The following is a 15,614-nucleotide window of genomic DNA, read 5'->3' as shown; positions in this document are numbered from 1 at the left end:
GAAGCTGCTTTCCACCACCAGCCCACTTCCTTTCCACATGTGTTTTTTTATGGTGGTGGGGGTGTCTGCGCTTGGAAGCCACATGGTGGCGGGTAGAGGGCAGCTGAAATTGCAAAAGCAGAGCATGGACTGATTTTAAGATTTATTCCTCCTTGGTGGGAATGCCTGAAACTTTTTTAATGCCTTTGAAATTTAAACAAGGATTTAGTTGAACCCCACAGTGGTAGCTAGTAGGGCACTGTGGACATAGCTGCCCATCCTGAGCCAGCCTTACATACAGGGTTTTTTCCCATCCCTAGGTGTCAGAGGCTTTATGCTGTCAAGCCGGCATAGATAAAACTCCGGGCTCACGGCCAGTTCCAATCTATTTGATTTATTGACAAAGTTCAAAAGTACACCTCCAGTGTTTCAATTAACGTCTGACCCCTTTGGCACAGTTGCCGCGTCTGCTCCCCCCCCCCTTTATTTTTACCCAGCATTCAAGTCTGCGGAAACCCCGCCCCTGACTTCCTCTGTGTACAGAATGACTTGTTCCAGGCTCCTCCTCCCCCCCCCCCCCCGCCTCTGACTCGCTGTCAGACGACAGGCTGCTAATGATCTCTTTAGGCTCTCTATAAGTGCTGGTTTCTGTTCTTAAATCTTCTCCCGTCTTCCTCTCCCTGACACTAGGTTTCTGAAGAGTCTGCAGCAATTGAATATCACCATCACCCGAGCCAAGTACAGTCTCTTCATCCTTGGACACCTGCAAACGCTCATGGTACGTGGAAGAAGAAATAAACACCTTTGTGGAGGGTTAATGGTGGTGTCCTGGGCTTGGCCCAAAGACACCTGGATTTAGACACACACACAAACTCCCCATATCACCTCCAAAAGCTATAAATCAAGCCTACTTCAAAGGGTTGTTTGGAAGGAGAGCATAACAGGATTCAGGGGTGCCCACAGGATTTTCTGAGCACAGTACCCTGTATAGATTGGGCCCTCTGCCCACACTTGCAAAAGAGGGCACACGTTGGCTCTGCTGGCTGTGGCAAGTGGGAGTTGTAGTTCAAAACATCTGGAAAGCATCAGGCTGGCCAAAAGGTGTCGTAAGTAATTATGTATTTTGAACCAGCAGTGTTAGGGAAAATATTGGGCAGCATTTGCTTATTTATTGAATTTATGTTCTGCCCAAATGAGCCCAGTGTAGTAAACATGCCACACACAGAATAAATGTTAAAGCATTCTAAAAACAGCTACGATTAAAAATCGGGGGGGGGGGCTTTCTCTCATCCAGTGATCTCAGCATTGCTAGGAACAGTGTTCTTCAACCACCAAAAGTGCCTGGCTAAACAAACATGTTTTCAAATGCCTCCTGAAAGGCAATGATGAGGGAGAAAGGCATAGCTCCCCAGGGAGGGCATTCCACAAAGAGGGAGCCACCACTGAGAAGGCCCTGTCGCTTGTGGGTGCCCAGAGGAACCTGAAACTCAGGTTTCATAAATTATAAAACTATTAGGTTACTTTAGGTCTTTCCACAATTGAGCTTAAACTGGCAATACTATATTCCAGAGCTAAGGAAGCTCTGCTGCCTCCCAGTGTTGCTGGACTACAACTCCCGTCTTCTGACCTTTAGCTATGCTGGCTGGGGCTGGTGGGAATTGGAACCCAACAACACAGCTTCCCCACCACTGCTATTTTTCATGCAAGACCAAGCATAGCACTTCAGGGGGTGGACCATTTGATCTGATCCACCAAGGTTGTTCGTGAGAGGCTGTAAGGGCAGGGACTGGGAATCCTACAGCCCTACAGATGTTGTACAACTCCCATCAGCCACAGTCAGCATAGCCAATGGTCAAGGGATGGTGGGAGATGTAGTTAAGCAGCATATAGAGGGCCACAGAAGTTCTCCACTCGTCTCAGTGTTTTAAAATGCCAAACTGTGTGGTGGGGAGGGTTTATTTCAAGCAGAGAAAGGGATCGGGTTCTCTACCATGCCAGTTGCTTCTGCGCCATCAGACTCTTCTCTATCCTGACACTTTTCTCCCAGTCAGGCTCTTGGACTGGGAGTGAGCCCTGTCGGGAGAAAAGTAAGTGGAGTGGGGGAGACCTCAGCACCCTCTTTCCCATCCTGCCACTTTTCTGTGTGAAATCACAATCACTCACATACGTATGCACTCAGTCTTATTATGGTCACTTTTGTCAGTCTTGTACTGCAATGGCTTTGCCACTAGAGGGCCTCCAATCCAGATTTCTCCATTTGGAAGTCCTGGTGATGACGGTTTGCTGTTGCTCCTGTAAAGTGGCAGAGTTGTTAGTGGACTTGCATTAAACAATACTTGTTTCTCTGTCACTGGTGGTTCTATAGCTGCAGTGAGGAGGGAAGGATAATTGTAGCCTATGTACAAATGATTTGGAGGGATTCTCTGTTGTGTGTTCAGAAGCCACTGTTTACCAGTGAGTGCAATCCAAAGGAAGTTCTGTGTCCTAATTTCTACTGACACCCATTATTAGTGGTCTTTAGTATTTCAGATTAATTTAGCCAGTCTTTTTCAAGCTAAGGTCTCCTCCATTTTTCCTTGTGGAATGCTGTTGAGAGGCATACTCCAAAAGCAGATGGAGCCAGAGACCCACACAATCACACTCGCCCTCTCCTGCAGTGCAACAGAAGTTAGAAGAATCTCCTTAGAGGGAGCAGGTGGGATTGACAAGTTGAAGGGTGGTGGGCTGACTGGGAATGCTGGGGGGGGGGGGACTGATTTGGTCACCAGGTTCCTGTCCCTGCCTTCGAAGAAAAGAGAACTGGGAGCAAGCTACAACAGCCTCTACTTTGAGGCAGCAGGATTAACTTCGAATCCATGAATTTTCCCAACTCTTGTTTATAAACCGTCACTACCGCACCTGCCCAGTCTCCTGTCCTAATAATTTATTGTTTCTTAAAATAAAATAAAAACCATTGTAGGAAAATGAAGATTGGAATGCTTTGATTCAAGATGCTCAGAAAAGAGGTGCCATCATCAAGACCTCCAGTGCCAAATACAATGTTCCTTGCTATGCAAGTGATGCTAAGAAGATCTTGAAGCCCATGGCAGTCCAGCAGAGCCAAACAAGGACAGGTGAGTGCAGCATCTGAGTTCCATGGAGCTCCTGGACGACATACCTGGCAATACTCAGCTGGTGCTCCTGCTCCAGGAAACAGTGAGGCATGGCCCTTGCCAGTATCTCAGGATTCCTCTTCCCTAAAGCCATTCTTTCCTACACAGGCTAAACCTGTCCAAGAGCTGGCCAAAAGATCCAGCAATGAAAGTGAAGGCCTCAGATGAATTGCTGGAAATCTAGGCCCCCCTTGATGCCAAGCGACAGAGGACAATGCAGTAGCCCCACAGTCCCTCCCGTATACTCAGAACCTTTTATTGTGGCTGCTGGTGTACTTTGCTCCACAGCCTTTTCCTGGATTGCAAGGTCATCTGCCTGAAAGATAATGCATTTTGAGTGATTGTTTTCTATATCATGGAGAGTTAGGCAGGCTGCTTCCTGTGCTGTAAACTTCAAGAAATCACACACTGTAAATGTTGGGTGTAGTGTATATTTGTACGGCATGTAGAGAAACTTATCTTTTAGAGGTGAAACAGGCCTGGCTGTGGCCACAGTTAAATCACATGCCCCTGGGGCGAGTGTCCTGACATGTGCCTTGTCACATGCAAACAGCTCACCATGAGAGTTTGGCTTGCTGGTGTCTCAGGTTAGCATGTCCAGCCCTCATTGGGCCAGCACGCCTGGGTGAGTGCTGAAGTTGTTCCTGCTGCCATATTTCTTTCTGGCCCTAAAATTTAATTTGGCGAGAGCGACACCACTTATTTCTTAGTTCACATTTTTATTCTTTTGTATACATGATAAAAATATTTATAGATAATAATTTAAAAAGAAGGCACTGTGTACATAATGCTGCAACAGGGAACATAGCAGGCATTTCATAGAAGTGATTTGTGCAGATTTCTGCAAGTGTAAAAGATGAAGATTTCCTTTTGCATTGGATCTGCTGCCACTTATGAGCCAAGGAGCCATGGGCCAAGTGCATCCTCACATTGCAGCCTCCCCGACAAATTGACATCCAGCAGTCTGGCAAGATGAGCTTTGGCAGGAGAGACTGTAATCTAACCTGGTGCCTTCCAGACGTTTTGGACTACAATTCCCATCAGCCCTGGCCAGCTGTATGACGCTGAAACTGATGTGAGAGCGCAAAACCTTCACTGACTGGGGCTGATGGGAGTTGTAGTCCAAAACATCTGGACAGCATCTGGTTGGAGAAGTTTGCAGGCTGGAGAGGACTGTTGTTATGATTATCACTGATGTTTTGGAATGTGTTTCTAATGTACATCGCCCTGAGATCTTTTGATAAAGGGCAGTATATCGATCAAATCATTATTATTACTACTACTCTGACAGTTAATTCCTGGTTTCCTTCACATAGAACAGGAGATCAAAAAATGCTATTCAGCAAAGTGTTCGAGCAGCATTAACATTTTGGTACAACTGTCTGCTTCTTCAGTGTAATAGCTGAAATGTAAATTTAAAAGTACATTTACATTTTTTGAGAAAAATAAAACCGAAAGTAATGAAATACAAATTGTTTTTACAATATGTTCTGCTTTTTCTGAATTGTATGTGTGTTGGCCTCAGAGATGATTTTTAATAGAGAGGAGTTCCCTTCAGCTATTTCCCTCATGCTCTCTCTTGTGTCCAACTTGTGAAGTAACCTCAGTGGCCTTACAGCTGTTTAGTGTGCTGTACCCAAGGCGGTAAGGTCAAAGGAAAGGAGCTAGACAAAGAATGATCCAATAAGTCCTCAACGGCAGAACAGGTGGATGATAATGGTATGCTACAATGGCTGTGAGGGCGGATGAAGGCTGCAGCAGATAAGAATCTACTGGTTGTCGTGATTACTCATGCCATCAGAATAGAGGCTTACTGAGAAGACTGCACGTTGGTCAGCGTGCACTGATCTACACACACAAAACAAATTCACAAACAGGCATCTTCCAAAAGCCAGTCCCAAACCTGTTATGACCAATTAGGTCCTTTTAATCTGTTTACATGTTTAGCATAGATGAGACCCAGTACACTCTAGGAAGGCACAAGTAAACCCCAGACAACCAATACTGGATTTTCTCTATAACATTGCTTTATTGATCAACAAACATGACAAGACAGGGAACATGCACTCAGTCATATACGCATCCATACATCTCCCATACTCACCACTCTTCACTGAATGGGCCAGATTCAGTAAGAGTCACGGGTGACCAGACGCCAGCGCTGTCAAATGTCTGGCACGCAACTGAGGCTGGAGAGCTTTGTCATTTATACACCTAAGAGCATAAGGTCAAACAGATTCCTCACTAGCCTTGCAGACAACTTCATTGTCCAGAAAGTGGGAGAAGCAACAAGAGGAACAGCCATTTTAGATCTGGTCCTAACCAATGTTGATGACCTGGTTAGTGGGGTAGAAGTGGAAGGATCATTAGGCGTGAGTGATCATGCTCTTCTGAAGTTTACTATACAGCGGAAAGGAGCAGCCAAGCATACTAGGACTCAATTTCTTGACTTTAAGAAAGCCGACTCCACAAAACTTAGGGAAGTGCTGGGTGAGATCCCATGGACAGTAATACTAAAAGGAAAGGGAGTTCATGATGGCTGGGAGTTTGTGAAGAGGGAGATAGTAAAAGCACAACTTCAGGCAATACCAATGAGACGGAAACATGGAAGGTGCCTAAAAAAGCCAGGGTGGCTATCTAAAGAACTTTAAACTGAGTTAAGATTTTAAAAGGATGTGTACAAAAAATGGAAAAGGGGGGAAACCACCAAAGAGGAATTCAAACAAATAGCCAGCACGTGTAGACACAAAGTCAGAAAAGCTAAAGCACAGAATGAACTCAGGCTTGCTAGAGAGGTTAAAAGCAACAAAAAAGGCTTTTATGGGTATGTTCGTAGCAAAAGGAAGAACAAAGAAACAGTGGGGTCACTCAGAGGAGAAGATGGTGAAACGCAAACAGGGGACACAGAAAGGGCTGAACTCCTCAATGTCTTCTTGGCCTCAGTCTTCTCCGATAAAGAAAACAATGCCCGACCTGAAGAATTTGGAGCAAATGATTCAGCAGAGGAAACACAGCCCAGAATAACTAAGGAGATAGTACAAGAATACTTGGCTAGTTTAGATGTATTCAAGTCTCTAGGGCCAGATGAACTGCATCCAAGAGTATTAAAAGAACTGGCAGATGTGATCTCAGAACCACTGGCAGTCATCTTTGAGAATTCCTGGAGAACAGGCGAAGTCCCGGCAGACTGGAGGAGGGCAAATGTTGTCCCTATTTTCAAAAAGGGGAAAAGAGAGGACCCAAATAATTACCGCCCAGTCAGTCTGACATCAATACCAGGGAAGATTCTGGAGCAGATCATTAAGCAAACAGTCTGTGAGCACCTAGAAAGGAATGCTGTGATCACCAATAGTCAGCATGGATTTCTGAAAAATAAGTCCTGTCAGACTAACCTGATCTCGTTTTTTGACAGAATTACAAGCCTGGTAGATGAAGGGAACACAGTGGATGTAGCCTACCTTGATTTCAGCAAGGCATTTGACAAGGTGCCCCATGATATTCTTGTAAAGAAGCTGGTAAAATGCGGTCTTGACTATGCTACCACTCAGTGGATTTGTAACTGGCTGACTGACCGAACCCAAAGGGTGCTCATCAATGGTTCCTCTTCATCCTGGAGAAGAGTGACTAGTGGGGTGCCACAGGGTTCTGTCTTGGGCCCGGTCTTATTCAACATCTTTATCAACGACTTGGATGATGGACTCAAGGGCATCCTGATCAAATTTGCAGATGACACCAAACTGGGAGGGGTGGCTAACACCCCAGAGGACAGGATCACACTTCAATACGACCTTGAACGAACGAAAATGTTTATTTGGCTTTACGCCCATCATGAAGCACGACACAACAAAACAAAACAAATAAAACAAATAAAACAGTGGACTCGTACAAGCCACCAATAATATAACACAATTCACAGCTCACAAGGACAGATATTAGCAAATCAAAAGAAAAATTTAAGATTAAAATTTCGGCACTACGTTAAAATCAATATCTGATGTCATTATAGAAAATTCTTATAACTATCAATAATCGGCTAACATTCCATTCCGTCTCTTATACGAGAGGACGGCTGTTAGGAATTTAGCAACCTGTAGGGTAATATAAGTATCCACATCTTGAAGAACCCAGGCAAGCTGTAGGTCTACTGGTTTGTCAGCCATAGGCTGTATTATGGAGTTTAGTATACTAGCACGAACTGAACTGTACATAGGGCAGATAAACATAACATGATGTAGAGATTCAGATGTTTTCATTTCACAAGCACACATTGAAGGGACTTGGCCCTTAGTGAATCTATGTCTCAGGACATTTGTTGGAAAAACATTGAACCTAGCTCTAATGAAGGCATATCGGTGAGACGCGGTCATAAGCGATGTTAAGTAGGATGGAGCACGGTAGATAGGGATTATGCCAAAATTTAACGGCGAGCAGACTCCACCACCAGCTAGGAAATTTTGGTATAGCTCTGCATCATCCAGCCTTTGATTTATACACCTTTTTGCCACATTTAGATCCAGTTTGAGCAATTCAGTGGGCGAGATCTCATAGGACAGCAATTTGGCATGGATTTTTCCTGACCACAAATTTGTGAAATCATCCCGCCACATGCATTGAATGAGATAGTGGTTCGGGAGTTTGTGCCATAGGGATATCCAATAAATCAAAACTCTCCTCCATAGGACTAACTCCACTGAAGGGATCTTCATTTCTAAACGAATAGCCGCATTACTTACGCATGTTGGTAATTTTAGAATTCGGCGTAAGAATTGACTTTGAAGTGACTCTAAAGGTGAGAGGTTTGCAAAGGCAGCCCATAAAGGTGCAGCATAGGCCATTGTGGCCATCACTTTGATGCTATACACCTTCAAGGCCGCAGGGATGAATAAGGCCCCCTCAGAGTAGAAAAAATGGAGGAGAGAGTGTGTTAGGGCTTTTGCCTTGTTTTGAAGGTATTCAACGTGCGTTTTCCACCCTAAATTATATTGAAAGTAAATACCTAAATATTTAAATTTATGTACTTGTTCGATTTTCGTGCCCTCCAATTTCCATGAATAAAGTTTACGACTCCTTGAGAATATCAATACTTTAGACTTGGTGTGGTTGATAGACGGATGATTAGAGTGGCAATATGTCGCAAAAATCTTTAGTGCCCTCCTTAAACCCACTCTGGAGTAAGAGAGTAGTACCGCATCATCTGCGTAGAGAAGTAAAGGACAACAATAATCTGCTATACGAGGGGTGTGGATAAATTTTTGTGAGTCGACTAATGGGTTCCTCATATCACTAATAAATAGGTTAAAAAGAAGTGGCGCTAAAATACAACCCTGGCGAACACCCTTATTTACTGGCACTGGGTTAGTTAGGTCTCCAGCAGGGGATAATCTCACCCTGGCCACGGACCCGGCATGAAGTTGGGAGATAAGCCACAGGAGCCTTCTATCTATTCCCCAGCAGGCAAGTTTATCCCATATATATTTTAAGGTGTTTTAAAGGTGTTTTTATTGTTTATTTTGTTGTACCACCGTGAACGGTGGTTTTTATCCATGTATTTTGTTTTGTTCCGTTTTGTTTTGTTTTGGGGTCGGACATTGAGTGGGGTGGGGATTGGTTTTGTTTGGGCATAATTGTTTTTGGTTGTTTTGTTTTCTATTTTATAAATGGAGGCTTGTATGAGGCCTGGGATTGCTACCGTGGAGGGGCGAGGGAGGTATGGCGGTGGGGGCAGATATTATAGGCGAAGGGGATCGAGATACGGATATGCTCGTACCCCTTCCAATCTGCGCCCCATCCCGAGGGACGAGGGTAGGGTGAGCAAGGATTACTCACCTCCTTCACTGGTGTTGTGCAATGCCAGGTCTATAGGCAACAAAACCGCTACCCTGCGAGATTTCTTTACCTCGCAGGGGGTCGACCTGGCTTGCGTGACGGAGACCTGGGTGCGCGAAGGGGTAACTGTTACCTTACGAGAGATGGCGCCCCCGGGTTTCTCCGTCCTCCACCAGTCACGGACTGTGGGCCGGGGGGGAGGGGTGGCAGTACTAATCCGGGAAGATTGTTCCTTCAGGGCTCTACCATCGCCATCGATCCCCGGCATTGAATGTGTTGGCCTAGTGTGGGGCTCCGAGGAGAGCTTGGCTGTCTGGCTGGTGTACCGGCCACCTAGCGCACCAGCAGCCACCCTGTCAGGCCTGCTGGAGGCGGTGGCCGGCTGGGCCTTGGAGTTCCCTAACCTATTGGTATTGGGAGACTTCAACTTCCACGCTGATGCCACTCCCTCCTCACAGGCTCTGGACCTGGTGTCTTCCATGGCGACACTAGGGCTCTCCCAATTTGTTTCGGGCCCCACACATCAAGCAGGCCACACGCTGGATTTGATCTTTGGCGCCGGTATAGATGTGATCATGTCTCCTTCGATGAAGGTGCCATGGTCTGATCACTACGCTCTGAAAGCCCGGATTGACTTTCCACCCCCACCCTGCTTAGGTGGCGAGCCGATTTGGGCTCGCCCGCAGAGGCTGATGGACCCTGATAGATTCCGTCAAGCCTTGCGGGACCTTGCTCCCCCTGGCGACTCATTGACTGAGCTTGTTGAGGGCTGGAATACCCAGCTCCTGGCAGCCATCGATGAGATTGCACCTAAGCGCCCTCTGCGACCCCGCAGAAACCGGGCTCCCTGGTTTACCGAGGAGCTTCGGAAAATGAAGCGGGACCTCAGACGGCTAGAGCGAGTATGGCGGGGTGCCCGTGACGGAGCCTCAAGAACATCTTATAGGGTTTTTATGAAAACCTATGAGATGGCAGTGAAGGCCGCTAAGAAGTCTTACTTCTCGGCCTCCATTGCATCCGCTAGCTCTCGCCCGGCGCAATTATTCAGTATAATTCGGTCTTTAACGTCCCTTGAAGGACAGCCAAATTTAAATAACAATCTGACACACAGCTGTGAGGCATTTGCGAGCTTTTTGCGGAGAAGGTCCTGTTGCTCCGCCATGACCTCCCTGCCAATTTGGATACAATAAAGGAACTGGAGGCCCCTCGACTGTCCTCAGGTCCAGTATTGGACCACTTTGACCGGATATCTCCAGCCGATGTGGACAGATTCCTCCAAGCTGGAAAGCCCACCACCTGTCCTCTTGACCCGTGCCCGTCATGGCTGATTAGAGCGTGTCCAGACGAGGTGCGGGCCCCCCTGGGGGATATCATCAATTTGTCCCTTGGCACCGGGATATTCCCAGGGGAACTGAAGGAGGCGGTGGTGCGTCCACTCTTAAAGAAAACATCGTTAGATCCCTTAGATCTATCCAATTACCGCCCGGTCTCGAATCTTCCATTCCTGGGTAAGGTGATTGAGAGAGCGGTTGCTGAACAGCTTGGTAGGTTTCTGGATGAAACATCTGCTTTGGATCCATTCCAGTCCGGCTTCCGTGCTGGTCATGGGACCGAGACGGCTCTGGTCGCCCTAACAGATGATCTCCGCAGGCAGCTGGATCGAGGCGGGTCGGGGCTGCTGATTCTTCTAGATCTGTCAGCAGCCTTTGACATGGTCGATCACGAACTCCTGGACCACCGCCTTGCCGACGTGGGGATCCAGGGCACAGTCCTTCAATGGCTGCGCTCGTTTCTCTCTGATCGGGGACAGAGGGTGGCGCTTGGGGGGGAATTGTCATCGCGTCACTCCTTGGTGTGTGGAGTGCCTCAGGGTGCGATTCTCTCCCCGATGCTTTTTAACATCTTTATGCGCCCCCTCGCCCAGCTTGTCCGGAGTTTTGGGCTGGGTTGCCATCAGTATGCTGATGACACCCAACTCTATCTGTTGATGGATGGCCATCCTAACTCGGCCCCAGACACACTGACCAGATGTCTAGAAGCTGTGGCTGGATGGTTACGTGGGAGCCGGTTGAAGTTAAATCCTTCGAAGACAGAGGTCCTCTGGCTGGGGCGGGACGATATGGGATCGAGGGGGCAACTCCCATCTCTTGCGGGGGTGCAATTAGTGCCAGCACCGTCCGTTAAGAGTTTGGGTGTAATCTTCGATACCTCCCTCTCTATGGAGGCGCAGATTACAGCTATAACAAAGGCGGCATTTTTCCATCTCCGCCAAGCTAAGCAGTTGGCCCCTTATCTCTCTCGCCCTGACCTAGCCACTGTGATCCATGCGACGGTCACCTCCAGACTGGATTATTGTAACTCGCTCTACGTGGGGCTGCCCTTGAGACTGACCCAGAAACTCCAGCGGGTGCAGAATGCCGCAGCGAGACTCCTTGCGGGGTCTTCGCTGCGGGATCACATTCATCCGGTGCTATACCAGCTGCACTGGCTCCCGGTGGAGTACAGGATCAGGTTTAAGGTGCTGGTTTTAACCTTTAAAGCCCTATACGGCCTAGGACCCTCGTACCTACGGGACCGCCTCTCCTGGTATGCCCCACAGAGAAACCTACGGTCTACAAATAATAACACCCTCAAGGTCCCAGGCCTCAGAGAGGTTAGGCTGGCCTCAACTAGAGCCAGGGCCTTCTCAGCTGCAGCTCCAACCTGGTGGAATGCTCTGTCACAAGAGACTAGGGCCCTGCGGGACTTGACATCTTTCCGCAGGGCCTGCAAGACAGAGTTGTTCCGCCAGGCCTTTGGTCAGGGCGCAGCCTGACTCCCTCCTCTGGCAACCTGCACAGAATTTTGTTTAATCGGTTGCCATCAATTTGATTTTAACTAATTTTTATAATGAAATATTTTTAGAATGTGTTATTATTTGATTGTTTATTTGATTGTTGTTAGCCGCCCTGAGCCCGGCTCAGCTGGGGAGGGCGGGATATAAATAAAATTTATTATTATTATATTATTATAGTAATTTCCTCGGAATACTATCAAACGCAGCTTTCAAATCTATGAAAGCTGCACAAAGTTGGCCCCGTCGAGGTGTCGAGTATTTCCGGGCTAAGTGAAAAAGAATAATTGCCTGGTCTGTTGTGGATCGGTTTAACCTAAATCCAGCTTGCTCATGCCCAATCAGGTCAGCCTCAACTGACCACTTCATCAACCTTGCCAGCAAAAAACGGGCATATATTTTCCCAATGGACGATAGCAGACTGATATTCCGGTAATTCCCTGGGTCACCGGGAGGGCCTTTTTTGTAGATAGGAATTATAATGGCCTCCTTCCACGTTCTTGGCATTTATTGCAACGAACATTTTAGCTAAAATCCCTGCCCACCATGCAGAATGTAGCTTTATAGCCTCAACAGGGACCAAATCTGGCCCAGGGGCCTTACCAGTTTTCAGCTCAGCTATCAATTCTAGGATTTCAGCAGGGTCAGTATTGGGCCAGATGGGAAGGGGATTAGAAGGTCTCCAGTGAGTGTCCGGAGCTTCTGCCACTGAGAAATATTTTCTCAGGAACTGCTCCCATGTAGGGGCCGGGATCACCGTTAAGGGATATTTTGTGTTTCTTCCCTTTATTAATGTAATGGGATGATTAGCTGCTTGTGCGTAAAATCGTGCTCCCTCAGAGTTTGTGCGGCTCCACAAACCTCTGTGTGTGACAGAGCTCCTCAAACATGTCTGCTCTAGTCACTCGTAGAGTCTGACAGTGGCTGTCTGCGGAAGCGCTTCCAGCAAAGAAGCTCCTTAACGGAAACGCGTCTCCTGGACTCACGGCGTGACAGTTTCCGGCGAGGTGTGGGTCTCCCTATGGGAGACTCAGATACCTCCCCACTGTTCTCGCTGGAAGCGTCTCTGAGCCCTCCCTCCTGCTCGCATTCCCTCAGAGACCCACTCCTCCCCCTGCTGGTTCCTGCTTCAGCTGTTGAGTCTCTTTCTTCCTCCCTGAGCCCCTCCACCACCTGATGCTCCGATGGCAGTTCCCTGACATCCACCTCCCCTCCAGGGCCCCCCTCACCCCCTCCCATTTCCTCTCCTCTGGGAGGTGAAGGGTTAAAACCCCGAAAAGAATCTTCTTCATCTTCAGACATCTCGAACAATTCCCTCCATCGATCGCCGTCCTGGCTCGCTGAATCCTCCTCCTCTTCGGAACCTGTGAACCCCTCCAACTCCTCTTCTTCGTCGGTGGTGGCAAAGTATTCCCTCCGGAACCTCGCTACAGGCTGAGGTTTACGTGGGAACCTCTGATGAAAAGTTTCTATTAAAACTTCGTCATTGACATCCTCTGCCCTAACCCAGGTGTTTTCCGACTCCGGTTCCCCTTCCCACATTACCAAATACTCTACTTGATCTCCCTTCCACCTGGAATCGAGGATCTCCGCTACATGGTAGCTGTGTTCCTTCTCCTCCATTGCTGGCCCCCTAGTGACCCTCCCTTCTCTGTCCCCTTTATACGGTGACAGCAACGACCTGTGGAAAACTGGGTGCAGCTTCATGTGGTTCGGTAACCGGAGTCTGAAAGCCACTGGGTTGACCTGCTGCATGACTTCAAATGGGCCCAGCCTTTTGGGTCTTAACTTCTTACAACCCCCTTTGAATGGCAACCCTTGGGTTGACAGCCACACCTGGTCCCCCACCCTAATGCTTTCACCTTCCCTTCTGTTTTTGTCTGCCTGCCTCTTATATTCCTCCTTAGCCCTGTTTAAGTTGAGTTGGAGCTGGCGATGGATCGCTTCCATTTCTTCAACGAACTGTTCTGCAGCTGGAACGCTCCAGTTCTCCCCTCCCCCCCCCCTGGGAAGGCTCTGGGATGGCACCCGTGATTAGCCAAAAAGGGGCTCATTCCCGTGGACACGTTCTCTGCATTGTTGTAGGCAAATTCTGCCAACGCCAGCTTCTCCACCCAATCATTCTCTCTGTCATTCACATAACACCTCAAATATTGCTGGAGAACACCATTAGCTCTTTCCGCCTGCCCGTTGGTTTCTGGATGACGGGCCGTTGAGAAATTAACCTCTACATGCAGTAAGCTCATGAGCTTCCTCCAGAACCTGGAAGTAAATTGTTTCCCTCGGTCTGAAACCACCCTCAAGGGGGCGCCATGCAACCTAAACACATTTTCTACAAACAATTTAGCTGTTTCTTCTGCTGTGACCGCATGTGAGCAGGCTATAAAGTGGGCCATTTTAGTTAACAGGTCTACCACAACCATGATGGCTGTTTTCCCTCTAGACCTTGGCAGATCAGTCATGAAATCTATTGCCACTGCTTCCCATGGTCTTTCAGGTGTGGGTAGTGGTTCTAATAAACCTGCCGGTGCCCGCCTCTCCCCCTTGGCTCGTTGGCATTGGTCACACCCTCTCACATACTCCCGCACATCTTCCCTGACCTTGGGCCACCAAAATTCCCTGGTAACCAGCCACATGGTTTTGTGTTGCCCAAAATGCCCTGCTGTGGGGCTATCGTGCAGTTGCTTGAGTACCTTCTCCCTCAACTCCCCTTCGGGTATATATAACGCTCCCTTGTAGTACAATGCCCCGTTTCTCTCCTCAAAACCCCCGGGTTTGTCTCCCTCCCTCCTGAGACCCCTGAGTTTGTCCTGGGCGTATTCATCATGCACCGTTCCCTCTACCAATTCCCTTTGCCCCACCAATGCCGCCCCACACACCCAGCGGTCCTCTGGAATGACATGGGTCTCTTCGGGTGCTCCCTCCCCCTCCAAATATTCAGGTTTGCGTGAGAGAGCGTCCGCCCTAACGTTCTCTGGGCCTGGCACGTAACAAATCTCAAAGTTAAATTTGGAGAACTCCTGGGCCCATCTCAACTGCCGTTGGTTGAGCACTCGCGCAGTTCTCCAATACTCTAGATTCTTATGGTCCATGCACACTTGCACCTTATGTTGTGCACCAATTAGCAGGTGCCTCCATTTCCGGAAAGCCTCATGAATAGCAAGAAGTTCCCGGTCGTACACCGTGTAGTTCCTCTCGGATTTGTTCAGCTTTCGCGAAAAGAAGGCACACGGTCGCCACTCTGACTCCTCCTTCCCCGGCTGCAGAAGAAGCACCGCCCCTATGGCTCTGTCAGATGCGTCTGTTTCGACCCTCAGCTTCCTTTGTAAATCCACATGCAGAAGTTGTTCTTCTGAGGCGAAGGCCCTTTTCAGTTCCTCAAACGCTCGCTCCGCCTCCGCCGTCCATACAAACTTCTTTTTACTGCTGAGACAGTCCGTAATGGGCGCCGTCAGGTGGGCGAAGTTTCGGATGAACTTACGATAAAAGTTTCCAAACCCTAGGAACCTCTGCACATCCTTCTTGGTTTTGGGTGTTTTCCATTCCAGCACTGCCTGCACCTTGCCGGGATCCATGGCCAATCCCTTGTCTGACAGGCGGTACCCCAGGAATTCCACCTCCTTGGTATGAAACTGACACTTCTCCAGTTTCACCCACAGCCTGTTGGCTTGCAGCCTGCTCAACACTTCTCTGACGTCTCTCACATGTTGCTCCTCATTCTCCGAATACACCAACACATCATCTAGGAAGGCCACGCAATTCTTGTAGAGCAAAGGACCCAGTACGTGGTTCATAAAAGATTGAAAGCACGCTGAGCCTGCTTG

General features: G+C 48.2%; 1 protein-coding gene across 1 annotated transcript in view; it reads left to right on the top strand.

Moving 5' to 3' along the window:
- Positions 1–4,603, top strand: part of LOC308578268 (putative helicase senataxin) — a 180,073-nt gene extending 175,470 nt beyond the window's left edge. Inside the window, exons 18-20 of the mRNA XM_081178517.1 lie at positions 670–757; positions 2,939–3,092; positions 3,240–4,603. Coding sequence (XP_081034643.1) covers positions 670–757; positions 2,939–3,092; positions 3,240–3,244 — 247 coding nt within the window. The 3' untranslated portion in view covers positions 3,245–4,603. The remainder of the gene's footprint in view (positions 1–669; positions 758–2,938; positions 3,093–3,239) is intronic.
- The last annotated feature ends 11,011 nt before the right edge of the window (positions 4,604–15,614 follow it).

Source organism: Podarcis bocagei, assembly GCF_964188305.1.
Source record: "Podarcis bocagei genome assembly, chromosome: W".
Classification (NCBI taxonomy): Eukaryota; Metazoa; Chordata; class Lepidosauria; order Squamata; family Lacertidae; genus Podarcis; species Podarcis bocagei.
This window is presented reverse-complemented; position numbering and strand designations above follow the sequence as displayed.